Source organism: Nothobranchius furzeri, chromosome 7, assembly GCF_043380555.1.
Source record: "Nothobranchius furzeri strain GRZ-AD chromosome 7, NfurGRZ-RIMD1, whole genome shotgun sequence".
Classification (NCBI taxonomy): Eukaryota; Metazoa; Chordata; class Actinopteri; order Cyprinodontiformes; family Nothobranchiidae; genus Nothobranchius; species Nothobranchius furzeri.
The window spans coordinates 78,519,278-78,546,119 of record NC_091747.1 but is presented as its reverse complement, the minus strand read 5'-3'; the positions used below and the strand labels follow the sequence as shown (position 1 = coordinate 78,546,119).

At 41.2% G+C, this 26,842-nt stretch overlaps 1 protein-coding gene across 17 annotated transcripts in view; it reads right to left on the bottom strand.

Annotated features, from left to right (window-relative positions):
- ank2a (ankyrin 2a, neuronal) overlaps positions 1-26,842 on the bottom strand; it is a 110,709-nt gene that overhangs the window by 24,477 nt on the left and 59,390 nt on the right. For 5 of the 17 annotated variants that reach the window (XM_070553790.1, XM_070553794.1, XM_070553793.1 and 2 more), the window contains 21 exons: positions 26,674-26,772; positions 26,459-26,557; positions 26,265-26,363; positions 26,070-26,142; positions 25,857-25,907; positions 24,125-24,251; positions 23,913-23,994; positions 23,735-23,838; positions 22,076-22,111; positions 21,377-21,601; positions 21,138-21,236; positions 19,209-19,363; positions 18,779-18,990; positions 18,036-18,234; positions 14,864-14,960; positions 14,556-14,784; positions 13,718-13,843; positions 13,518-13,640; positions 13,402-13,434; positions 13,298-13,319; positions 545-9,895 (listed from right to left, as the gene is read on the bottom strand). In XM_070553790.1, coding sequence (XP_070409891.1) covers positions 545-9,895; positions 13,298-13,319; positions 13,402-13,434; positions 13,518-13,640; positions 13,718-13,843; positions 14,556-14,784; positions 14,864-14,960; positions 18,036-18,234; positions 18,779-18,990; positions 19,209-19,363; positions 21,138-21,236; positions 21,377-21,601; positions 22,076-22,111; positions 23,735-23,838; positions 23,913-23,994; positions 24,125-24,251; positions 25,857-25,907; positions 26,070-26,142; positions 26,265-26,363; positions 26,459-26,557; positions 26,674-26,772 — 11,641 coding nt within the window. The remainder of the gene's footprint in view (positions 1-544; positions 9,896-13,297; positions 13,320-13,401; positions 13,435-13,517; positions 13,641-13,717; positions 13,844-14,555; positions 14,785-14,863; positions 14,961-18,035; positions 18,235-18,778; positions 18,991-19,208; positions 19,364-21,137; positions 21,237-21,376; positions 21,602-22,075; positions 22,112-23,734; positions 23,839-23,912; positions 23,995-24,124; positions 24,252-25,856; positions 25,908-26,069; positions 26,143-26,264; positions 26,364-26,458; positions 26,558-26,673; positions 26,773-26,842) is intronic. The other 12 variants (XM_070553796.1, XM_070553798.1, XM_070553797.1 and 9 more) reach the window with 7 other exon arrangements.

The window sequence follows — 26,842 nt, the reverse complement described above, 5'->3', positions numbered from 1 at the left end:
AAAGATTTTTATTATTTCAATGGTAAATTTAACGTCTCAAACACTTTATGCTACAGGGAATAAACCAAATGTGGATATGTGATGTTTATGGATGATAACACCAGGACTAGAGGTGAGTGGAGTAGATTTGTTCATGGACAAATGTATCTGGTCACCATTATTGTAGCATGCTTTTACTACTACGAGTTAATACATGTGCCGATTGACGTTAGTAAAACCGGTACTTATTGCAACAGTCCAATAGCCTGCATCAACGTGTTGCAGTTATTACACTAACAGGCATTCAATCTTGAGATTGCGTTTACACAAACTCTGATCCAAAAGTAATCTGCCAAAACTGAAATCACAACTGCCCACATGCTCACAAACACACATGGACAAAAGAATTATAAAGGCATAATTAGTATTGGATGAGACAATGCAAACCGTCAGATTAAAACAGCAATAAGCGAGTAATGGTGGAACTGCAATTTGAAAATGATTAAAGGATCTTGTTTCTAAGAAGAGAAGGTGGAGCAAAGGCCCGTTGTAGGTCCAGCCATACCTGATGTACCATCTGGAGATTGACCATCAACGACTCTCTGCATCTGAGTTTCCACTGTGTCATCCCAGGCAGGCCTGGACTCAAACACATCTTCTGTCCCACAAGATGGATGCACAGCAGGCAGCTGACTGCCATCAGAGTCTGAACTATGTGAAGCTGGAATGTCATATGTGAAGATTACTGAATCTACACTAATGTGACTAGAGCTGCTCCTATCATCAGTTTCCAAAGAAGACCTAACAGATGTTTCCACTGTGTCAAAGAGTTGGGTGTCCTTTTTAGGTCGAGCACAGGAGGGAATTGTATCATCCTCTTGCACTGCAGGAGTAGTTTTGGAGGGAGAAATGTTAGCTACATTAGATGGTTCACTACTCTCAGAATAACTCCTAACTTTATTAGTGGTGTTACTTGTATTGCTTGCCTCAGATCTAGTCCTACGGTTGAAGACAGAGATTTTTTCTACTTTTCTGTAGATTTGAGCAGACTCTGATATCTGTGGATCTTTCAGGAATCTGCCCTCTCCAAATGTGCACACTGATTTCACTACCGGGGACGGAGGAGAACTGTGACGAAATGCTTGAATATCAGACTCTGAAGCTGGAAAGGTCAGTTCTACGACTGAGCACTGCTCTTCATCCTCCTCAAACTCACCATCATCACTGGAGGAGGAGGAGTCTGAACACACCACATGACCAGCCGATAATGTGTCTGTCTTAAGATCAGCTATTGTGTATTCTAGATAGTCTAGACCAAGGTTTCCAAGACTTTCAGCCTCAGCTTGACTATTTGTGGGAGCATTGGGGCAACAAATTTTAACATCTGGCTCTGAATTGTTACAAGTGAATTTTAGAGCTTCAGGTTTTCGACTAGAAACTGCACCACTGATGCTCTGATTCAGCTGTGATTTAGGGGTCCCTTGAACAGTTTTGTCTGAAACAGAATCAATGTTTTCTTGAGATGCATCTGGAACTTCATCATGTTCTCGAAGATTTTCTCCAACATGAAAAAATGTATATCCTTCCTCTTCGTCTAGAGTTCTTCTTGTCATGTCAATAGCTCCTCCTCTAGTCATTTCAAACAGCTTCCCTTCTTGAAATTGAAATGGATTAGGGCTACTTGCACTGCCTGGTGTCTGAAGTGTTGCTTTTTCTGGTGTTTTGGGGCATTCAGCAGAACTAAAGTGTATTTGTTCCTCAGTCCCAGCTTGTGACTCTGAGATGACATTACCGTAACTATCACACTTTGCCAAATTTTCCTCTGCCTGTGGTTCGCTGGCAAACTCCAAACCATCTGGCAATGTACGCTCAATTGTTTTATCATCATGCGAAGGGTGCTGCTCTGTTAGCGAGCAGGTATAATAAGCATCAGTTACTTCTGACTTGTCGTTGTAGATGTCTGTTTGTCTTTCTGCAGAAAAAGGCACAGAGACCTCATCATTATCATCTTCCTTTTTGTTTTCTGTAGCCAATTGTAGAGATTCATCAATAGACTGAGAAGTTCCAAAAGGCAGATGACTGTCTTTCTTCTCTGTAATGCATGGATCATTTATTAACTTACACTGGTCATTAGTACTTTCTCTTTTATCTCCTTTAGAACAGCTCCGTAGTGCATCTTTTAAATCTCTGTCGTCAACCTCATGATCACATGTCTCAACTGGCGAAGTAGCATCTAGACGTTTATCTCCTTTGATTCTAGACTCCTGCTCCATCTCCTCAAAGGTTTTGATTTTTACAGCTATTTTAAACATTTCTTCTTCTGAAGTTAATTGTTTAGTGGTGGGATCATCCTCACCATCTGTGTGAAGAGAGTCTTGTCTGAGGAGTATGCACAGACTTTCATTTGAGCATGTGAGTTCACCAACTCTGTCTGTGGAATCCTTGTCTGTTGGTGTAATCTCAACCTTGTCCTCTTCCTTATCCCACTCATCTGTGTAAATGCTTTTGTCATATGTAAAACACACTTTGAGCTGGGAAGCATAATCTTCATATAAAGCTGTCTTCACTGGCAACTGATGTTCTGGATCCTTGATTTCAGTAGGACTTCCTTCAAGAGAGTCCCGACATGGAGATTCTTTGGTGGGACTTGGCTCGATAGAATCTGGGGATTTCTCTGACGATCTATCTTCCACGAGAGGGCTTGCCTCCAATGAATCCTGATGACAGGACTCTTTATCAGAGTCATCAGACCTTACTGTGTTCAGGTAATCTAAATCAACTGGTCGTTTTTTTACATCACAAGTATTTGGAAGTTGTGACAAATCTGGTGTTTCTATATGTGAAATAGAAGCATCCACATTGACATTTTCTTTATCAGTTGTATTATTAAGTATAATTGCAAATGACTTTGCATTGTTCACTGTCCCTTCAGAAGATTCTTTAGGATGAAATGCTGCTCTTTCTGAAGTGGTTGCTGCACTCTCAACTGATACGTTTCTCCTGGGATCATTATTGTCATCAAACCATGATTGGTCTCTACCAAACTGGCTGTCATCATAAGAGAATGAATGCATATTCTTTTCAGTCTTTGTAGTCAATGTTACCTTTTTACAATATTCATGAATAAGGTCAACATCTGAATTGCTTGGGTTTGTCATTGGGTTTTCTTTGAGATGTTCCTCTAGGTCACTGGTGAGGTGTGACAGCATGCCAGACATGTTCTTCCCAATCGTTTTTGAGGCTTCCTTCCTTTCAGTGTAGACTTGTTGGAATGGAGTCTCTAAAACTGCATTTGATGATGATTCATCAACTTCTACCACATGCCCAAATTCTTTTGAAGTTTCCTCCCTCCTGTCTTCCAAACCTTCTTTAAACAATCTGAGTTCTTCACAACTCTCATTGACCAAGTCTTCCTCTGGAAGGCTTTGTTTTGTTACTGGCTTTTCTTTGAGATATTCCTCAAGGTCCCTACTGAGATGTGACAACATGTTGGATGAAATCTTCTCAGCCTGTTTGGAGGTTTCCTGCCTTTCAATGTAGACTTGTTGGAATGGAGTCTCTATAACTGAATTTGGTGATGATTCGTCAACGTCTACTATAGCAGTCCGCTGGCTTTCTGTTGGCTCTTCCCACCTCCTGTCATTTAAACTGTCCCTTGACCATTTAACATCTTCACAGCTCTCACTGACTAGATCTTCATCTGGATGGCTTTGTTTAGTCATTGGCTTGTCTTTGAAATATCCTTCAAGGTCACTACTGAGGTGTGACAACATTCCTGACATGTTCTTCTGAGTGAATGTTTGTTTTGAGTGGACCTGCCTCTCAATGTAAACTTGCTGGAATGGAGTTTCTAAAGTTGGACTTAACAATGGTTCCTCCGTTTCTCCCACAGCAGCCTGCCAGGTTTCTTTTGGCTTTTCTTCTCTCCTGTCTTGTAAAGTTTCTCTAGACAATCTGATTTCTTCACAAGTCTCACTGACCAAGTCTTTCTCTTGATGGCTTTGTTTTGTTACTGGATTTTCTTTGAGGTATTCCTCAAGGTCACTGGTGAGGTGTGACAACATGCCAGACAAATCCTTCTCAGTTTGTTTAGAGGCTATCTGACTCTCAGTGTAGACTTGCTGAAATGGAGTCTCTAAAGGTGGACTTGATGATGGTTCCTCCATTTCTCCTACAGAAGCCTGCAAGGGTCTTTTTGGCTTTTCCTCCCTCCTGTCCTCTAAATGTTCTCTAGACATTTTGAGTTCTTCACAACTTTCATTGACCAAGTCTTTCTCTAGGGGGCTTTGTTTTGTTACTGGTCTTTCTGTAAGATATCCATCAAGGTCACAACTGAGGTGTGACAACATCTCTGACATGTTCTTCTGAGTAAATGATTGTTTTGAGTGGACCTGCCTCTCAATGTAAACTTGTTGGAATGGAGTTTCTATCGTTGGACTTAACAATGGTTCCTCCATTTCTCCCACAGCAGCCTGCCAACTTTCTTTTGGCTTTTCCCCCCTTCTGTCTTCTAAAGTTTCTCTAGACAATCTGAGTTCTTCACAAGCCTCACTGACCAAGTCTTTCTCTTGATGGCTTTGTTTTTTTACTGGCTTTTCTTTGAGATGTTCCTCAAGGTCACTGGTGAGGTGTGACAACATGCCAGACATGTTCTTCCCAATCATTTTTGAGGCTTCCTTCCTTTCAATGTAGACTTGTTGGAATGGAGTCTCTAAAACTGCATTTGATGATGATTCATCAACTTCTACCACATGCCTGAATTCTTTTGAAGTTTCCTCCCTCCTGTCTTCCAAACCTTCTTTAAACAATCTGAGTTCTTCACAACTCTCATTGACCAAGTCTTCCTCTGGAAGACTTTGTTTTGTTACTGGCTTTTCTCTGAGATATTCCTCAAGGTCCCTACTGAGATGTGACAACATGTTGGATGAAATCTTCTCAGCCTGTTTGGAGGTTTCCTGCCTTTCAATGTAGACTTGTTGGAATGGAGTCTCTATAACTGAATTTGGTGATGATTCGTCAACGTCTACTATAGCAGTCCGCTGGCATTCTGTTGGCTCTTCCCACCTCCTGCCGTTTAAATTGTCCCTTGACCATTTAACATCTTCACAGCTCTCACTGACTAGATCTTCATCTGAATGGCTTTGTTTGGTCATTGGCTTGTTTTTGAAATATCCATCAAGGTCACTACTGAGGTGTGACAACATTCCTGACATGTTCTTCTGAGTCAATGATTGTTTTGAGTGGACCTGCCTCTCAATGTAAACTTGCTGGAATGGAGTTTCTAAAGTTGGACTTAACAATGGTTCCTCCGTTTCTCCCACAGCAGCCTGCCAAGTTTCTTTTGACTTTTCTTCTCTCCTGTCTTGTAAAGTTTCTCTAGACAATCTGATTTCTTCACAAGTCTCACTGACCAAGTCTTTCTCTTGATGGCTTTGTTTTGTTACTGGATTTTCTTTGAGGTATTCCTCAAGGTCACTGCTGAGATGTGACAACATGCCAGACAAATCCTTCTCAATTTGTTTTGAGTGAACCTGCCTTTCATTATAGATTTGTTGGAATGGAGTCTCTAAAACAGAGTTTGGTGATGATTCGTCAACTTCTACTTTAGCAGTCTGCTGGCTTTCTGTAGGCTCTCCCCACCTCCTGTCATCTAAACTGTCCCTTGACCATTTAACATCTTCACAGCTCTCACCGACTAGATCTTCATCTAAATGCCTTTGTTTTGTCACTGGCATTTCTTTGAGATATACATCAAGGTTACTATTGAGGTGTGACAACATCCCCGACATGTTCTTCTCAGTCTTTTTTGAGGCTTCCTGCCTCTCAATGTACACTTGTTGGAATTGAGTCTCTACAACTGCATTTGATGATGGTTCCTCCATTATTCCCACAGCAGCTTGCAAGGTTTCCTCCGTTCTGTCCTCTAATCTTTCTCTAGACAACTTGGTTTCTTCACAACTTTCACTGACCAAGTCTTTTTCTAATGGGCTTTGTTTTGTTACTGGCTTCTCTTTGAGATGTTCCTCAAGGTCACTACTGAGATGTGACAACATGCCAGACATGTTCTTTTCAGTCTGTTTTGAGGCTTCCTGCCTCTCAATGTACACTTGTTGGAATTGAGTCTCTACAACTGCATTTGATGATGGTTCCTCCATTATTCCCACAGCAGCTTGCAAGGTTTCCTCCGTTCTGTCCTCTAATCTTTCTCTAGACAACTTGGTTTCTTCACAACTTTCACTGACCAAGTCTTTTTCTAGTGGGCTTTGTTTTGTTACTGGCTTCTCTTTGAGATGTTCCTCAAGGTCACTACTGAGATGTGACAACATGCCAGACATGTTCTTTTCAGTCTGTTTTGAGGCTTCCTGCCTCTCAATGTACACTTGTTGGAATTGAGTCTCTACAACTGCATTTGACGATGGTTCCTCCATTATTCCCACAGCAGCTTGCAAGGTTTCTTTTGGCCTTTCCTCCCTCCTGTCTACTAAACGTTCTCTAGATAGTTTGATTTCTTCACATGTTTCATTGACCAAGTCTTTCTCTAGTGGGCTTTGTGTTGTTACTGGCTTTTCTTTTAGATACTCATTAAGGTCACTACTCAGATGTGACAACATGCCAGACATGTTCTTCTGAGTTACTGACTGTTTCAAGTCTACCTGCCTCTCAGTGTGAAATTGTTGGAATGTAGTCTCAGATGGTGGACTCACTTCAGGCTCATTAATTTCTACTACATCACCGTGCTGACTGTCTTTGGTCTCTTTTCCTTTCCTCTCCTTTAAGCTGTCTTTAGGCAATATAGCTTCATCATGTCTTTCATTGAGATCTTCATTTGGATGTCTCTGTTTAGTTTCTGGAATTTTGTTGTGATATTCATCAAGGTCACTACTGAGGTGTGACAACATGCCTGACATATTTTTCTCAGTCACCAATTGTTTTGAATGTACCTGCCTTTCAATGTAAACTTTTTGAAATAGAGTATCTGAAGGTGGACTAGCTGAAAGTTCTTTAACTTCCCCTGTCCCATCCCTTAAACTGTCTCTTGGCAGTCTAACTTCTTCTTCTTCTGAATCTGGATGATTTATCTTTGTCACTGGCTTTTCTTTGAGATGGACATCAAGGTCACTCCTGAGGTGCGATGTTTCAGCCATATATTTTTCAGTCTGTTTAGCATCAATCGTTCTCCCAAAGACAGTTTGTTGGAACCGTGTCTCTAAAACGGATCTTCGTGATGATTCTTCAACTTCTACTATGTTAGTCTCCAGATTGTCTTTTGTCTCTTCCTCTCTCATATCTTGTTGTTTTGGATCCTTCACCTCTGTTTCTTCAGTATCATTTGGTATAAAAAACAGTTTGGTTTCATGATCAACTGTTACATTTTCTTTAGTTGCTTCATATATTGTCTCTTCATGTGCAAATTTGCCATATGTTTCATCTTTACTTGTGGAGTGAGTAAACATGTGACTGACAATTTGGTGGGGTGCTGTGAGTCCTTTAGATTTCTCCATCTCTTCTGAACTGGAGCAAGACTTTCTTCCATCAGCTATAGTGTCTGACAATTCGGCAAGACCTTCATGCTTAAAACTCGCTGGACTGCCAGGGTTGATGTCACTTACAAAACTGGGGCTGAAGATATAAACTGGATTTGTGTCAGAATCATCTGTCAAAATCTCATCCTCAGGTCTGAATGGTTGGTAATTAACACTAGCAGCTGCTGATGTCTGCCTGAATAGTTGATACTCAGGATTGTCCTCCAACTCAGCTTTTATGTCAGCGCTGAAGTCCTCAGAAGTTCTCCGATCAGGACTGATCTGGGTTTCATCAAATGAAGTCCTGATAGTGCCTAGCAGGGATTCTTCCATCTTAATCTGCTCTGGACTTTTCTCTGACAACTCTGTCTTTTCTATCGTAGGGCTAACCTTTCCTTCATCAAAGGGAATCCTCTTGGTTTGTCTTGCTGTTTCTGTGAAACAAGTAATGTCTAAACTTTGATGGGATTCATCATCCATTTCTCCCTTTAAGCTATCATTTAGGAACTTTGAACCCAAAGTTTCATTTTTTTCCTGATCATTTTGTTTCTGAGGCACTGTGATCGCTTCATGTTTAGTTCGCTGGTTCTCTCTCAAGCCAGCTGACCCAAAATCATCCGATTTAGCTTTCAAGGAGTCCCGACCAGTTTGAAATGTTTTCATCAGCTCTTTTACAGACACAGAGGGGTTTTCTGGTTTCCTTTCTCCAGTGCCAACTGGTATAGGATCACTTAGAACTTTAATAGTAGACATCACTGTCGTCTCCAAAAGGGAACCACCTGAATCTGCAGAAGAATCACCCAAATGATGATCTGCTGTTTGATCTTCTGAATCTGTGTGATCTTCTATGATGGAATCTGCCTGAAGATGGACAGCAGTGAGGCTCTGATCTTGGACTTGTGATTTCAGCCCTTGTGGAGAACTTTGCTTGGCTGATTGTGTCTCTTCACAAGATTGAGGTTCGGGTATCAGTGATGAAATGCAAGGAGAAACTACTTTCTGTGATGGAATTTTGGGGATTCCTTCCCCCGTTTGAAACACTCTCATGCGCTCCTTGACGGATACAGTGTCCTTGTCTGACCATTGACTCTCTGTTAGATCTCTGTCTGTGTCATAATTTACAATTTCATACTGAACTGTATCAGCAAACTTGACTGTTTTTCCAGCAGAAGGCCTATCAGAAACTCTTTCTTCTTCAGCATTATTTGTGTCCCTGATGTTTGTTTTGTCACTTGCCTTTATGCCATCGTGCTGAAGGGAAATTATGGAACTCCTTGTTTGCATCTTTGATTGCAGCTCATTTTCTGGACTCTGTTCGGTCTCATGTGTCATTTCAGAATCTGCTGAGTCTGTTGTCGTTTTTATATAAGTAGAAGGTTCTGCTTTGTGCTCAAAAAGCCCTGATTTACATTTTGATGGGTCCTGCCCTATTTGGAATGACTTCAAAAGCTCCATCACTGACATGGTCTCTTCTAATCTTTCTGTCTGAGACCTTGGGGATTTAGGGGACTTGGGAAGTCTAGGAAGTTCGGGCATCATTTCCTCTGTCCTTTTTGTGCTCACAGAAAGTTTCCCTTCATTTTTTAGACTTTTAGCTTGTTTGTATATCTCTCCCTTTTCAGCCTTGGTGTGTAAAGCTTTAACTCTGTCTTTAACAGACCCTGTATATGTATCAGTAACTAGAGAGGAACCTGAAGACTGCAAGGTTAGGTTCTGTACCCCTTCTTCTTCTACCTTTTGTGCTTCTTCCAGTTCAGCCTTGGTCTGGAAAGCTTTAACCCTATCTTTTATAGACCCTATAGGTGTCTCAATAATTAGAGGAGAAACTGGAGGTTCTGTGTTTGAATGAGTTATAAGCCCACTCCCACTGAGAACAGGATCACTATCTAAAGACTCCTCAGAACTTGCTCTTTCTAGCTCACCTTCAGAGCTGCTACACCTAGAAAGCTCTCTGTCTCTGAGTTTCTTCCTGATAGGCTTTTTGATATTTGGGGGGAGTTTGCTATCACGCGATACAGTAGTCTGCTCAGATCTGGTTTGGGCAAAATCTTCTGAATGCTTATATGTCACTGCAGTTTTCTGATCCAGATGTTCTGTATCTGGGCTACATTTTGAGGCCATATCTGTCATGTCTTTGACCATAAGTCCACTTGTAGACATGCCATCTTTTTGGATTTCTCCAACATCTTCAGGCCAATTGTTGGGCTTTTCCCCAACACATGACGACCTCTCCAACCCATCAGCTCTAGCTTTCTCCTCGTATACTTCTGTAGGAAAAGGTGCGGAGGTTCGGATGTCTGACATGTCTGATAGAAGGTCTGGACTTGCAAGGGTTGCAAAGTCAACATGTTGGCTAGTTCTCATGGAGTAATCAGTTGACTCTGATTCATCATCTTCATTAAAAAAAAAGAAAGTTTTTAACCAAGAGGGGTAAATAACATAGGGACAAATGAAGTGGGAAAGAGAGACACCAGAAAATGTTCATCAAGACAATGCCATCAGAAAAAATCCTTGTTCAGATCACAGTGTAAGAAGACAGCTGACAGGACGCAAGATAAGGAAGTCTTGAAAAGAAGGTCAAAAAGAAGATGACATAGTCGTCAAGAAAATTTTGAAAAGAAGAAGAGCAGCTACAGCATAAGCAAAGCCAAGAAGAGTAACAAAAGGAAACGTAGGTAAAATGTGGAGAAGAAAATAATCAAATATTTTCTTTGATTTTTGTTCGTTGCAGTCTTAAACAAAACATACAAAAGTACAGAAAGTAACAGATAAACTTAGAAAGGAAAGAACCAAAATATGCTCAAGATAGCTGCAGACAAACAAAATCCAGTTAGAAAAATTAAGAAACTAAAAAGTATTTTAAAGAGTTGGAATATTCAGATTTTGGTGTCAGTTTTTTTAGTGTTAAAGGAAATAGTGTAAGCTTACTTTAAAATGTCACCAATATTATAAAATGTGAAAACCAGCAAAAGTGTATCTAAAGTGTTTGTAGGTTAGAATTAGTATATTATGCCATTTGATTGAAAGGTTTAGTGACCTTACATCTCCATGAATAGACAGAACACATTATGAAAAATGATGGGGAAATTAACATAAGCCACAACTCAAAGAAGCATTTAAATCAAACAGAATTTTTTATTTGTCTTCAATGCATTGTTCTTCTAAAACATATAAACTGTGTGATTATTTAAAAACAACAACGATGCAATGAGTAATGCAAACAGTGGAAACAATGAACAAACAATGGGATGATGTTTGCCAGTTACAACCCTCAATTCTTGGGAAAGTACAGAAAATGTTTAAAGAATGTTGATTTACTTTGACCTTTACCTTGTTGCAGACAGTATGAACCCACGAAACCTAATCTTTAATGCAACTAACTATATTTGTACCAAACAAATAAAGTCAATTAAGATCTATTTTGGAAAAAGCTCAGTTTAAGAATAAAACATGCATTAGTGATGCCATTTTTGATAGCTGATGATTTTGATCATGGGTGCAAAAACAGTTTCCAGTTGGTCTACAAATATGTCAAATTTTATTTTCTCAAAGAACAAACAGGTTTGTATGTTTCCTCCGCCAATATGGTGTTTGATATTTAAAGGGAAATATAAATCCTTCTTGTTGCCCAGAAAATTTTTTTTAATGGATATTTAAGAAATAGTTCAGAGGGACCTTAAATGTCTCCTGTATCAGTTATTCTGTTAGGTGTCTCGGGAATGTGTCAGACGGACTTTGTCCAATGTTGTGCAAACAGTTCTAATTAAATGTGAATGAGATATCTTAGGTTCATACTGGTGGAAATGAATCAAATGTTTTTCTTATTTACATTTTCCATGCCATCCCACTATTTTCTTACTCAGGGTTGCATTTCAGTGAAGAACAAGCAACTTTGTAGCATGCCACTGGTAAAACTGTAAAAAGGATGGGAACTTAAAAAAAAGGTTGAAATGAATACGTTTGTCACATAGTTAAGATAGATTTAAAGGGACTCTACGGAGTTTTGAATTTTTATGCTCGTGATTGCCCCCTCAGGCCAAAAGCGTAACGGCAGCTTCAACAGTAGGCTCGTGCACGAGGCGCGCATGCTGTACGTGCACGCTCCTTAACGAAAATAACAGCTGAGACAGTCCCGTGTGTGTGTGTGTGTGTGTGTGTGTGTGTGTGTGTGTGTGTGTGTGTGTGTGTGGCCCGGAGGTCAGAGGACAGGAGAACGCGCAGCTAATTAACTAAATAATTTGGTAATAATGCTCAGATCATTCCCTTCCCTTGCTTGAAAAATTGTTCCAAAATGAAAGTTGAACCCATATCTTTTTTATCTGTGAATTCAATGCCGTTCGGCGAGTCTCAAATAAAAATTTGGGCATCTTACTGTAAAAAAATATACCATTAATGTAAAAAATAAACTCTAAATAAATTATGTTCACATCCAGAATCGAACTTGAGTCGTCCGCACGGGAGTCCGCCAGTTTACTGGGTGAAATATAGCACCAATGATGTATTTTGTATCTGTAACATTTATATCCTTGATGACAGCTGAAACAACGTTCAAAGAACGGTTCGGAGTGAAAATGTCTATTTTGTTGCTAATTTGCAGGAAATATCTAGAAGAAAGTAGCTAAGGGTCCTCAGAAATGTAGCTAGGTTCATCACTAGGTGTTAGGAACAGCGACAAAGTCGCTGAGTTGGCACTACCTCACTCTCTGCTGCTAAGCCTTGTTTGGTTGTAATGCCTTGTGAATGCACTTTATAAATAAAATTGGATTGGATTGGATAAATCTACGGATAGCAAATGCTACGGGCTATGCCTGAGCGTGAACGCGCCTGAAGCAGCCTGCTCGACCCGAGCAGCTCTCTTTTTCTGTGATTTTACAGAAAAACAGGCAATCACAGTAAAAATGCCAGGGCTCATTCTACAGGACCAGGGCATTGCAGGAGAATGTATGAAGAAGACATTTATTATTTCTATACATGTGTTGGCTGTCAAACTTCCATAATGCCCCTTTAAAGACAAATGTAGTGATGATGAATATTGGAAAAGTGCCATTTTGACTTTAGACTGAAATGATCATAAAGTGGACAGTAATAAATGGGTGAAGGAGGAGGTCAGTGGAGTCAGAGGTGGGGGGAACAGCCATATATATGAATTAAAACATCAGGGTGTCTTATTTTACTTGAAATAATCAGTAATCTACAGCCAGTCAAGTGATGTGAATTCAACATTTAGAGATTTTTATGAAACTAGTTTGATCCCAAATGCATGTCTCAGAGTGAAGAGTCAAGATTTGCATGATTACAGTGCCTTGCAAAAGCATCCATACCCCTTGAACCTTTACACATTTTGACACCTTCCAACCAAAACCTTAAATGTTTTTATTGATATTTTCTGTGATAAACCAACACACAGTAGCACGTAATTTTGAAATAGGATAAAACATGGTTTGTAAAATTTTATGCAAATAAAAACCTGTGTATTATTTCTTCAATAATATTCTCTAAAAACACACTGAGGCCTTCACAGAACAGGTGTCTTTATGAGACTAATGAGGCGGAATACAAATGCACGCCACTTTTCAGATTTTTACTTGCTTAAAAATCTAAAAATCATGCATCAGTTTTACTTCACAATTATGTGTTCTGTGTTGATCACAGAAAATCTAAAAAAGGAAAAATTTCATTTGTGTTTCTACTGTGTCAAAATGTGTGAAAGTGGTATGAATACTTTAGCAAGGCACTGCCTTTGTCATTTTAAAACATTCATATAAGATTTAGCATAGATAAATATAAAAACTTACATCTCTTGTCAGTCTTTTCACTCTGCGAAACAAGACACAAATAGTCACAGTTATAACCTCCCTGTGCTTATTTTTCCATTTTTATTGTGGAACTGTTTCCCTACCTCATCATCTCCATCTTGCTCTGAATCTGAGTCCTACAGTGAAGAACAAAAATAAGCTGCTTAACTTGTTGTCCAAAGTTTTGTTCAAAGACAAAACGAGATCAACTCAGACTGACCTTTGAGTAAGTTGGCAGAGTAATGTTGAGGTTGCAGATGGCGTTGTGGTTGAGACTCCGGTATGTGCGCGGTTCTTTGGTGAAGGACAGCCGACCACATGGCTCCTGTGCCGTATCTCTGATCTGTTCATTGATACTTTGATTTTAAAAGAAGTCAAAGAAACCAAACTTCAATTATGTTCATTTGTGGTTTGTCCTACTTTAATAAAGAGGGCTAGACGATTTTCTTTGAAGGCAAAGAAGCTGAACACATGGTGCTGTCCACTCTTGGTGAGAGGTACCAGGTTTCCAAAGCAGTCTGCGTATATAGGCTTTCCCTCCAAAACCTGTTGGTGGATTTGATAGTTTAGGCAATCTCAAACATTACAGTCTCCATTTAAAGGCGTGAAACACCTGTTTAATCAATACATTTGCAGTGGTGTAGTAGGAACGAATGCACGGGGGGAAAGTTTAGAAGCGCCTAAACACAACACGGCAGGATTTGGTCTTATTTCCTGATATTAGGACATCTTGCCTCGGACTGGCTAACAGCAAAGCAGCTCTACTGTTTGCTCCATAAAACAATGACGTTTTATCTCCACCAGTAACACAAGCCTGAAGGAGTTCTGCCATGTTTTGGAGTTGCTAATGCTAACAGTTAGCATCTGCTAATCAAGACGTTCTCTGATGTTTCCTGGACGCTAAACCAACAACAGCCTTCCCCGTCGCAAGTCAAGATGGGTGAGCCCATGAATGTTACAGTAAGTTACAGTGTGACGTAGATCTGTCAGGATTTTCTAATCCTAAATATTCACGTCTATTTTCTATCAGAAGCTAATGCAGGAGATAGGTGTAGAAGACTATTTTCAAGTTCAGCCTGCATGAAAGACTGATTATAATCAGAAATATCAATAAAAAAATTCTGTGAAGTACCAATTTTAAGGACAACATACTCCACAGCATTTCCACTAGAGTTGCAGTGTGGGAGTAATAATGTATTGTCCAAGAGAGCAATTTTTTCTGTCCCCCCCCCCCCCCACACACACAAAACCACGGCACCTCTACGTCTCGGCTGCGGGCCACTTCAGTGAAGTTCTCTTGCTGCTCCAGGGTTTTGTCCATCTTGTCGTCTGTCATGCAAAAGCAGCGCAGCCGGGCCTCAATGGGGTCCAACGTCTTAGCAAAAATGACGAACTTAGCCATGTATGGGACACAGATGAGTTCTCTGTACAGCTGAGATCCAAAATTAACGGACTCCTGCGTCTGCCTGCAGTCTATCAGCCAGAACCTGTGAAGATGATTTAAATGTTGACTTGGTGCCTTTTGGATGTAAGATCCCTGTTTCACACAGTAAAACTAAAGTTTACCTTGCTGACACATTCGTGGTGAAGGAAACACACTGATTAACAAAAGTGAGTGGTGTGGAGCCAGTGATGTCCTCCCATTGTGCAGGGGTGGTTCCACCTGAAACACAAATAGCCGGACGTCATCTGACTAATTACAATCAATGAGGTCATTTTTATGCCTCTTTCAGAAAAGGAAAAAAATCACAATGGCTTCCAAAATATCATTCATGCATTTAAGCCAAATGACACAAAAAAAAAGTAAAATAAAAATTGACACAAGACGTGAAGCAGGAATGTGATCTATGTTTAACACTTGAAACTAACATTCCATTTTTGGTTCTTTTTTAAAACACAGGAAATGTTTCTCTGTACCTTGCTGATGGTTTCGTTTGCGGCTGCAAATATCCTCAGAGCTGACGCTGATGGTGGCGCGTCACTTCCTACTACGTTTATCGGCGGGCAGCAGAGGACGTTGTCGCCCTCTGCTGCCCGCTCTCCCCTCTCCGATGATGCAGTCCCATGCACGATCCAACAAGTAAACTCCATCGTCTCTGTTCATGGTCCCACATCCACGTCTCCTTATCTCTATAACTTCTTTAATCCATCTTTTGTATTTTTGTTGTTCGGTGTTTATGATCCTTGTGTTGTCCCAGTCCATTATATTGTTTTCTCTTGTGCAGTGATCTGTTACGGCTGACTTCTTTATTGTACTTTCTGCTTCTTGTTTTGCTGCTCTTGTGTGTTTTCGACTTGCCTCTCTCTCACACTCCTTTCTATGTTCTATTGTCCGTGTGTTGAATTGGCATCCGGTTTCTCCTATGTATGTTTTATTGCAGAGTTTGCATGGGATTTCGTAAACGACTCCACATTTTTGTCCAGCTGGTATCTTGTCTTTTGGGTGCACTAGTCTGTTTCTAACTGTTGTGTATGGTTTTGTTGGTGTGTTTATGTTGTGTTTTTTCATTGTTGCTCTTATTTTTTCTGTTATGCCTCTGATGTATGGTAGGGTTATCACTGGTTTTGGTTATTGTCTTTCTGGGTTTCTGGTTCTTTTCTTAGGTTGTTCTTTTCTTTCTGTCGTTTGTTGTTTTCCTTTGTTTATTACACGTGTCGGGTATCCGCAGGTCTTTAAAGCGTGTTGTATGTGTTTGTCCTCTTGTTTACGGTCTCTTTCTTCTGTTACCATGTTTGCTCGGTGATATAATGTTCTGATTACTGACATTTTGTGTATGGTGGGGTGTTCTGATGTCCATAATAGATATTGGTCTGTGTGTGTTGGTTTCCTGTATGTGTTTATGTTTAGGGTCCCGTCGGTCTGCCTGCTTATTTTCATGTCCATAAATGCTATACTGCCTTCTGTTTCTGACTCATAAGTGAATTTTATGTTGCCCGTGTCGTCAATGTTATTTAAGTGTTGTGTTAGTGTTTCTGTTTGTCCTTTTGGTATGATTTCCAGCATGTCGTCTACGTAGCGTTTCCATAGTTTTATTTGTCGGGGGGGCAGTGGCTATGGCTTTTTGTTCCAGGTCTTCCATGAAAAACTCGCACAGGGTGGCTGATGACGGGTTACCCATGGCAAAGCCTTCCAGTTGTTTGTATATTGTGTTATCGTTCGTATGTGAAGTAAGTGGAGTTAGCTACCAGTCCTATCAGTTGTGCTATGTCATCTGCTGTGAGGTTTGTTCTTTTGTGTAAAGTCTTGTCCTGTCTGATTCTGTTAACTACTATGTCTATGGTTTTTTGGGTTGGTGTTTTTGTGAACAGGGATGTGACGTCATGTGAGATGAGTATGTCGTTGTCTTCTATTGTAATCTCCTTTAGTTCTTTTGCCAGTTCTATACTATTTTTGCAGTGTTGGTCTGTATTTCCTAATAACGGGCTGATGATTCTGCTGATATCTCTTGCCATGTTGTATGTTGGTGTACCTATGCTGTCAACTATTGGTCTAAGTGGGGTATTTCGTTTGTGTATTTTTGGAGTTCCATAGATTGTTGGTGTTATGTTTGCCGTAGAAATCCAGTGTTTGTACATTTTTTCTGTTATTTTGCCTTTTTTTGTAGTGGCTTCAGTAATTTTTTCATGGTTTTCTTAATGTTTTCTGTTGGATCTTTTTTAAGTATTTCGTATGTATTTTTGTCCTCTAGCATCTGTTTCATCTGTAGTTTATATTTTTATTTGTCCGTAACTACTGTGGTTGTTCCTTTGTCTGCCAGTGGAATAATTATCTGTTCATTTTTGGATAAAGCTGTCATGGCTGATTGTTCTTCTTTTGTAATATTGCTGTATTGAATTTGGCTGTTTTTTAATATCCCAACTACGTTATTTCTAAGTTCTGCTTTCTTTCCCTCATCTGTGATCTGTTGACATGCTAGTTCTGTTGCTACGATGAATTCATCATATGGTATTTCTTTTGGTGTGACTGCAAAGTTTAAACCTTTCTTTAATATGCTCTCTTCTGCTTTTGTTTGTTCGTATTGTGAAATGTTACATACCCATGCGTTTGGTGTGGTGTTCTCTGGTATTTCTTTTCTCTTTTTCTTGTTGATGAGTTTGTTTAACTTCTTTATGTGTCTTTCTTTTACTTTAGTGAACTATTTTTCCTGTTGTTCCATCATGTGTCCTTTAGTTAGTTCCTCCGTATTTTCATCAAGTTTGTAATTCCTTTTTAAGCCCAGGTGTCTTCTTTCCAGTTCGTTATCCACTTGCTTCTGTTTGGTTGTGAGATTTTTTATCCGTTCTTTGAGTAGTACTCTCTGTGTTCTTTCCATTATGTTCTGTGCTATCTTGGTTCGCATTGGTGTTTTCGGCTGTAGGCTTGTTGGCGTGATGTTTTCGTCCTGGCATCTTAAGTTTAAGCGAAGGTGGTTCCTAAGACGTGCGTGTTTTTGATGTAAATGTTCCACACGGCGGAATTCCTTTGTTCCTTGTTGCCCGTATTTTTCTTTAAACATCTCTGTCCTCTGCTGCCCGCGGATAAACGGAGTAGGAAGTGACGCCACCATCAGCATCAGCTCTGAGGATGTTTTGCAGCCGCAAACGAAACTGTCAGCAAGGTAAAGAGAAAGCTTTTCTGTGTTTTAAAACAGAACCAAAAATGGAATTAGAAGTCAAACACAGCAAGAACGTACCAAAGATGTTGAAACTAACATGTTTAACGTTTACTGCATTTGTCCCGATTATTCAACATGTGTACCTGTAATACTGCACAGCAAACGTAAAGTGGGGGTCTCCCCACTATACACAGCACTGGGCCCGTCTGAGTTGGGAATGGGGATCGTCATGGTGATGGGTTTATGGAACTTCCTCCGTCTCGGCTCTAACGTCACAATCGGGCTGAATGTCGCTTTGCTCCCAAGAATCTTTCGCACCAAATCAGCATCAATAGGCTGAGCCTGTGTCCAGACGCAAAATGGGTCAACGCTGGTTACAAGTCATTGTAGTGAGCCTTTCACTGGTTTGATACTGCAACACTGGTAATGACTGTGTACTGTGGCCTACATAGAAGTAGCAGACTATGCAAACGTAAGCAGTTTAACTAAGAGAGTCATTGACCATTAAATGATTTCTATAATATTTTTATTTTAATCTTTCAGTAACAAGTAAAGCTAAATAAACCTAATGGTAATTTGATCCCTGTAGATGCTTCTGGTGTTTCTTGACCCACAGTGGGGTCCAGAGCCCAACGCTGCCAATCAGTGACCTAGAAATCCACTATTTGCACCAGAAGGCTGTAAATACTGACCTATATACGAGATATGCCTGTTACACCTAAATGTGACATATTTGAGTTAGCACAGCTTAAAATGTTTTGTTGTGAATACAAATATGACACAATCATGAAAATGCACCATATTATAGATAAATACACATAGGTACTTTTGAAACAATGGTCTGGGAATGTTCCACTGGTCTGTGAGCCCATGATGCTGTATGTACCTGTAGTCCAACTCGGATCTTTTTAGTGAGGGCACCCTCAGGGAAGACAGCCTGGACCTGAGGAGCAAGATTACTACTGAGGACCCCACCCTCTGGCCCAATCAGATGGCTGTCCTGCTTTATCCTGGATACAACAGCAAAATACTGCGGGAAGTCCCTGGTGATGATGCGGCAGATTCTTTTCTTCTCAAGCTCTTCAGGAGAATCAAGTTCTGTGAGGGTTAAAGGTCAAAAGATCAACTAACCACTTAGGAGTTTTTTTAATTCATGCTCAACTGCATTGGCCAAGAAGTTAAAAGAACAAGATGCAACTATGACCTGTTTTGCTGAAGCAGTACATCCAGCGGTTAAGGTAAGTTTGGTTATAGTTTTTCAAACGCTTAAGCAGTCAAACCATAACATTTGAAATTAAAGTTTTAATCAAACTCACTTTCATCCATGCCATTGAGTATCTGGTTCAGCTCTTCTTCGGTGAAGTCACAGTGATGCTCCTTCCAGCTCTCTCCGGATTCACTCCGCAAGATCACAAGCTCTCGCTCTGTGCCTCGCAGAGCAGCAAAGTGAGGAATTTCCACAATCACAGGCCTAAATGGGAATTAAGAGGTCAGATTTCATATAAATTAGTGTAATAAATCAGATGTTGGCCAAATGTGACTTACACAAAATTCAGGTGTTGAGTTAAAGGGATACTATGCAGTTTTGGCTTGCTTTCAGCACCCCCTAGTGTCCATTAGTCAACCAAAGTGAAACCTATCTCCTTGCTGTGACTTTGTATTTTAATACCTTAAAGGGGCATTATGGAAGTTTGACGGCCAAAACGTGTATAGAAATAATAAATGTCTTCTTCATACATTCTCCTGCAATGCCCTGGTCCTGTAGAATGAGCCCTGGCATTTTTACTGTGATTGCCTGTTTTTCTGTAAAATCACAGAAAAAGAGAGATGCTCGGGCCGAGCAGGCTGCTTCATGCGCGTTCACGATCAGGCATAGCCCTCCGAACCGTTCTTTGAACGTTGTTTCAGCTGCGATCAAGGATATAAATGTTACAGATACAGAAGACACTACTGGTGATTTAGCTCGCCTTGTAAGATTTCAGGCTTTCGTGCCGGAGACCCAAGTTCGATTCTGGATGTGAACATGGTTGTTTTAGAGTTTATATTTTACATTAATGGTATATTTTTTTACAGTAAGATGCCCACATTTTTATTTGAGACTCGCCGAACGGCATTGAATTCACAGATAAAAAAGATGTGGGTTCAACTTTCATTTTGGAACAATTTTTCAAGCAAGGGAAGGGAATGATCTGAGCATGCAGGAGGACTGACCCATCATAAACCTTTGTTGGCTGTGCTGAAAAGAAAGGTACAGAACCAAATTATTTAATTAATTAGCTGCGCGTTCTCCTGTCCTCTGTACTCCGGGCCACACACGCACACACACACACACACACACACACGCACGCACGCACGCACGCACGCACGCACACACACACACACACACACACACACACACACACACACACACACACAAGGGACTGTCAGTTCTCAGAGCTCTGTGAAGCTGACAGGGGTCAGCTTCACAGAGCTTTGTCTCAGCTGTTATTTTCGTTAAGGAGTGTGCACATACAGCATGCGCGCCTCGTGCACGAGCCTCCTACTGAAGCTGCCGTTACACTTTTGGCCTGAGGGGGCAATCGTGAGCATAAAAATTCAAAACTCCGTAAAGTCCCTTTAATCTAACAGCTAAAATGTCTTCTCAGCCTTCATTAGTGTCTACAGGAGTGGTTCATCATTAAGTCAAACAAATCAGCTGTGTTCATGATCTAAAATATGCAGAAATTGTGATGGAAGCAGACTGCAGCCACATGTCAGCTCCACCTTACAAAGTCCAACAGGGACTGGACCGGCATTCAGAAGTTGCAAGTGCAGTATTCTGGCTACAGAGGGTGGTGGGGGTCCGAGTGACTTTTCAGTAGCAAATTTTATCACATACTGGCTCAAGAAAAGGATTTAATAATATAAAAAAGTTGCATAGTATGCCTTTAACATGGGAGCAACCACATTAACATAAAAATGCTTAAACATTGCATGCAAGGTAGAAAGGAATCAGAAAATGTTAACATAAAGATGACATTCCTTCAAAATCAGAAGAGCAGGAAAAAAAACAGGACTGGGGGTGTTTGTGTTGGAAACCAAGGAATGGTTGGGAATACCGGATCAAAAAAGGATGACAAATCAAGAGGCTTCAGATTGAAAAAGTTGAAAAATGAAAAACTATACATCCTAATGGTTTAGGCTACAGTAGGAAAGGTTATGAGTGGATCCCAAGCTGGCAGGGTGGCCCCCTCCCATGATCCTACCCGAGGAACTTTGTTCCTGGAGGACCCAGCTGCAGGATACGGCTGACCAGGCTCTCACCCTCATTCAGAGGGGGGGGAGCGGTGGGAAGGTGCAGCTTACTGATCCCAACGCAGCACAGATGGGGGAGTGGAGAAGAAAGTTTCAACACAACACACACGACTAAGTAAATGCATAAGCTCAAACCCACTCTTTACAAACACACACACACAAACACAGAAACACAGAAACCTTCACCTACCCAAGGAACTGCGCTCCAGTGGGCCCCACCTCAATGATGCGACCAGCAAGCCCTTCACCCTCCACCATTGGGGGCATCGAGGCCAAACGGTGCCTCTTCACCAGCCTGCACGTCACCCGCGTGGGCGCTGAACACTTTCTTGGTGGTACGATGATCCGCAAGCCGTTATGACGGCAGCCCCGCATAGCTCCGCCTCTGGCATCCACCATGAAGCTGACCAGGAAACTAAAAGAAAAACAACCAGCTGTTAGTGCACCATTTCTGAAAGCTGCTCAGTCTGAAAACCTCCATGCAAAAGAAGCAAACTGACTTTTAATTACACAATTAAAAACATGGACAACAAACAGAACAACAAAGACTTACAGTATGCCTTCAAACAGCCTGGAAAAGTAGATTTTGTTTGTTTCAAAAAAATAATTGAGTAAAAGTTTGACCGGACTAAATAACATTTCTGCATAGCACATAAATGATTGTTATGTTAATTACAGTAAAAACACAAATATGAAAGGTACACTCGGACTGCATCAGCAGGACGATCTGCAGTAAAAATAAAAAAGTGGTTTGAGCTTTTATTTTGGAAAGTAATAATAAGTAATAAACCATGCTCTGTTGAACCATGCAGAGAAAAGGGAAGGGAATGAGAGCATTATTAAATCACATGTGTGGTAATCAGTTACAGGTACAATTAAAGAGTATCACCTGCTGTTGTCATGGTCTAGGCATGGAGAGGAACGGCTAGAAGCGGAATAAAACAGCAACACACAAACACACAATCACAGACAAAACAACGCAAAGGAAGCCACCAGAGAGCAAACACAAAGAGAAAGAGAGAAGAAGGAATGAGTGAAAATGAGGAAAGTCTGACCAGACACAAGAATACACAGCAGGAAGAACAGAGGAGTAGAAATCACAGCATGAAGGAGAGGAAAATAAAAGAAGAACTAGGTTTGACCTCCGTACAAACAACTAGAAACAAAAGTTTAAAATGAGCAAAAACCAGAGTTGATTTAATCGGGAAGTGATTAGAAACAACACACGATACCAACCATCACTTTGTCTTTACTTGGCATTAAAGAACCATCAACATGCAGATCTTTTGGCTTTCCAGTGCACAAAGAAGAAGTTTTAAAGGGATATTCAACTCAATTACCGTTTGGTCTGTTGACATTTTTCCCAGCGTTAGAGAAGTGTAACAAAACATTTTTTAACATGCTCAGTCATTCTCCTAACCTGGCAGCACTCCTTTAGCAATAGCTTGGCATAAAACACAGCAGTGAATTGATCCAACTAGCATTGTTTATGTTTATTTATTCGGCAGACGTTTTTATCCAAAACGACGTACAATTTTTAACCTATAGGGCGTGTTGTGATCTGTAGGGGAAACCGGAGTACCCGTAGGAAACCCACACATGCATGGGGAGAACACGCAACTCCACGCAGAAAGGCCGCAGCAGAGTTTCGAACCTGCAACCTTCTTGCTGCTAGGCAACAGTGCTAAAAACGGTGCCACCATGCAGCATTGTGAGTAAAAAAGTCCTCAAAATCACTCAGCTGTGATCTCAATTCTGCTTGGTGATCTAAATAATCAGAGTGACTGCAAGTAGAAATAATTGGTAACATAAAGGAATCACAGACGCCATTTTAGACTTGGGACTACTTTATGACATCCCCAACCCCATCAGACAGGAACCAACATGCAAGCGCCTAAAACTTGTGTGTGTGTGTGTGTGTGCGTGCGTGCACGTGCATGTGTGTGTGTGTGTGTGTGTGTACTTTACGCCGGTTCGCTAACAACGTGTGCATCTGTGTTTACAGAAGCAGGTGTCTTTTGCCTTGCACCTTTCAGTGGAGGCTTACAGCAGTGCTTTGTCTCAAAGTAGTCCCAAGTCTAAAATGGTGTCTGTGATTCCTTTATGTTACTAATTATTTTCACTTGCACTCAGTCTGATTATTTAGGTCATCAAGCAGAATTAGAATCTCTACAAAGTGATTTAAGGACTTCTTTACTCACAATGCTAGTTGGATCCATTCACATACTGTGTTTTATGCTAAGCTAAAGCTAAAGGAGTACGGCTGGGTCAGGAGAATGACCGGGCTGGTTAAAAATTGTTTTTCCCACTTATCTAACGCTGGGAAATAAGTCAACAGACACAGTTTAAATTTGGGTGGAACATCCCTTAAAAGTGTGTATTCAAAATTATTCATTTTACCCATTTTTCTATACTTCTAGTGTTTTGATTTCAAAATAATTCTGCTAGAATAACCCATCACTCCTGATCGCTACTCTCGTGTAAAAGACGAACTGAACGCCTGGGTCCAGTGGTGAATATGTGATGGTGAGTGTTTGTGTTGATGTACCCAGAGTGCAGCAGAGTTGAGGACAGCACGACGTTATCGAGGTGTTCAGCTCCCCAGCTCAGCCGAAAAGACTCTTTGTCGTGTTCTCTGGACAGTGCCGACACCTGAGGTTCACAAACACAAGGTCAGTTAGGGCAAAAATGATGTTTAAGTGAAGTTTGAATAGACATTTTATCACCTGATGGCTCGTGAGTATGTCTTCAATGAGAACTCCTTCTCTCTGACGGAAGGTTTGGTGAACTGGAGTATCCTGAGGCCTGCTGCAAAAGCCACATTTTCAAACAGCCTTTTGCATGAAGTCATATTTTCACCCACTAAAGTTGTGTGACGTGTCATTTATCAACAATAAATGTGACGTTAATCTGGATTAAAACCATGTTCCTTTATGACCTGTCCAGGTTGTGGATCATGTAGCTGAAGCTGTCCAGGTACTGTCCTGGCAGAGAGTCGTCTCCCAGTTCTCTCAGGTCCTCCGCTCTCAGGTACTCCCCCCCATCACCTGTCATTGTGTCTTCACCTGGAAAAATAAAAATAAAACCACTATTGTACTCCAACAGGTCCTATGAGGGATTAAAACCAGTTAGTTCTAACCAGTTCTCGTCCATCATGAATTACACACTTCCCTGAATCCTGATGCAAACTGTAATCTACAACATTGTGAAACTGTTTTATTTTTATTCACTGACTTGAAACGTTTAAATGAAGTCAAAAACTAAAAACGGAGAAAATCTGTAAGGGGGGCAAAAAGTTTTTCTCAGCTCTCAGGGTTTCCCTTACATAGGCGTAGCCGTGGCGGGCCGTCACGGCTGAAATCCAACCGCCACGCCTACAGTTGCACAGTTTCCCGAAGAAGCAGCGGGAACTACTATGTTGTCGCTTGTGATCACAGCCGGCGGGCAGCAAGGAGGAACAGGCAGGGCAAGGTGCAGTTACAGCATAAGTTACTGAGTTTAAAATTAGAAAGGTAGCAGTGGATATAATGCTTTTTGGTTTACATGTTTCAACAGCATTAAGATAAACGAGTGTTGACGATCTTGACAGGGTTTCCTCTCCCCACCAGGATAAGCATCACTTATTCATGTAAAAAAAAAATTTCGTGTCTGACTTTAACCGGATCCAATACTGTACTGTGCGACTTTTTCACTTTTTTGAGCCGATTTTCCAGTCGTGCGAGAATCCACGACATCGGGGCGAGTTTTGCGCCAAGCGTCATGTAGTGTACAGGGGGTTACGAGAGGCGATTAACACCACGTGACCAGCTACCCATCAGCAATTGTGCGCTCGCACAAACTTCTGGCGTGTTTAATATTTTGCTCGTCCCTCGTGAGGGTATCGCACGGTTGAAGCGGTGGTGCGAGCAGCTGTGACCCAAAAAGTATCAGAACCGCTCACGGCGCATGCGCAATCATGCATCAACCCCGCCCGCTATTTCCCTAATAACACACGTTGTTCGTTTTTGTTTCTACACGTTTTTTTTTACTCACAAGGATTGTCAAGAAAGCGTGTTTGTCGTGTTCATGTCAAATTAAACTGATCACAAAACACAGATTTACTTTCTTTATTTCGTTTTCCTCATCCAACCCCCATAAATCCCTGTGTGTCCTCCTGCAGCACTCCCGAAGGACAACAGGCAAGACAAGACAAAAAAGTCTGACGTGTTGAGTAAAAACTGCTATTTTTAGCATATTTTCAGGTCCGACGTGTTGCTACCAGTCGTACAGTGTAAGCAGTCAGGTCGCATCCGAGAACTGGGTCGTGCAGTGTGAGCGCATGACTCGTGAGATCTGCTCTGCGAGGAAGTCGTACAGCTAGAGCTGAAGCTGAGTGCTACGAGTGAAAAAGTCGCACAGTGTCTGCCCGGCTTAAGCGTGAGGAGATGAAGGTGTGGAGAATGGGACTCAGCTTAGCCCCCCCCCCCCCCCCCCCCCCCCCCCCCCCGCCCGCCACAGCTGGAAAAATTCCTAGGGGAAACACTGGCTCTGGGTTTCAGGTCAGCAAAACACACCCCGTTAATTTGAGGTTTAAAAACAGCAAGACAAAGGCAAAGATCAAAACTCTCACAGCTCCCTCAGGGGAAATTAACACTGCACACCAAGTTTGCAGAACTAACACTTAGCAGTACCTTCCAGTCTCACAGACATTTCAGATAATGGCTCATCCTCCACCTTCAGAGCTATAAAACATGATTTTAACATGTGAAACTACAAAACCACATCACTTTTCCCTCATATCTGCTTTATTCCATATGACCAGCAACAATTATCAAAGTTTAACTTGTCTTCATACAACAAAAAAGAACAAGCTTTGATATGAACCAGGACCACGGCTGACTCACCTTCTTCATCAGACACGTCAAGGATCTCAGTCATGGTCTCTGGGACGTTGAGTTTGTGTTTTTCTGTCACCGTCTGTCTCAAATTCACAAATCCAGAAAAAAGAATAAATCAAAAGACAGAAAAAAACAATTCTATTTGAGAAAAACAGTCTTTCTGGCGTTGGATTAGGAAGTTTAAAGGTTTTCCCAGCTCACCGTTGTGGTCATGATGACCTCTTCAGTGACGACCTTCAGTGTGTCCACCACGGAGATGTAACCCAGGCGCTTGGCAATTGACAGCGCAGTGTTCCCGTTCTAACAGACAGAAGGAAAACGGTTGGGAAGAATAAAAATAGGACATAATTTTGTCACTTTAAACGTATCGTATATGTTTACTTTGTCGGTCTTACCATCGTGGTCATGTTAGGCTTGGCCCCGTGCTGCAGCAGAACATTGATTATGTGTGTGTTCCCTTGTTGTGCTGCCTGATGTAGAGGTGTGTAACCATTCTGCAAAACAACAGCGCGAACATCACTTCACAAATCCAGTCATAAAAGTCATTTTGTTTGTGTCTGATGACACGGAACTGAGTTTGAATGCTTCAGAAGTAAATTCTTAATCCCACCTTGGTTTTAGCATTGATGCTGGCGCCTTGCTGTAGCAGGAAGTTAACCATCTTCACGTTGCCATAATGACACGCCACGATCAGAGGAGTGTATCCGAGCTGCACAGTTTAGTAGGCGAAAAAGACAAATAATGTTTTTTTTTTAGCCATGCCTGAAATGTGTTTTCTT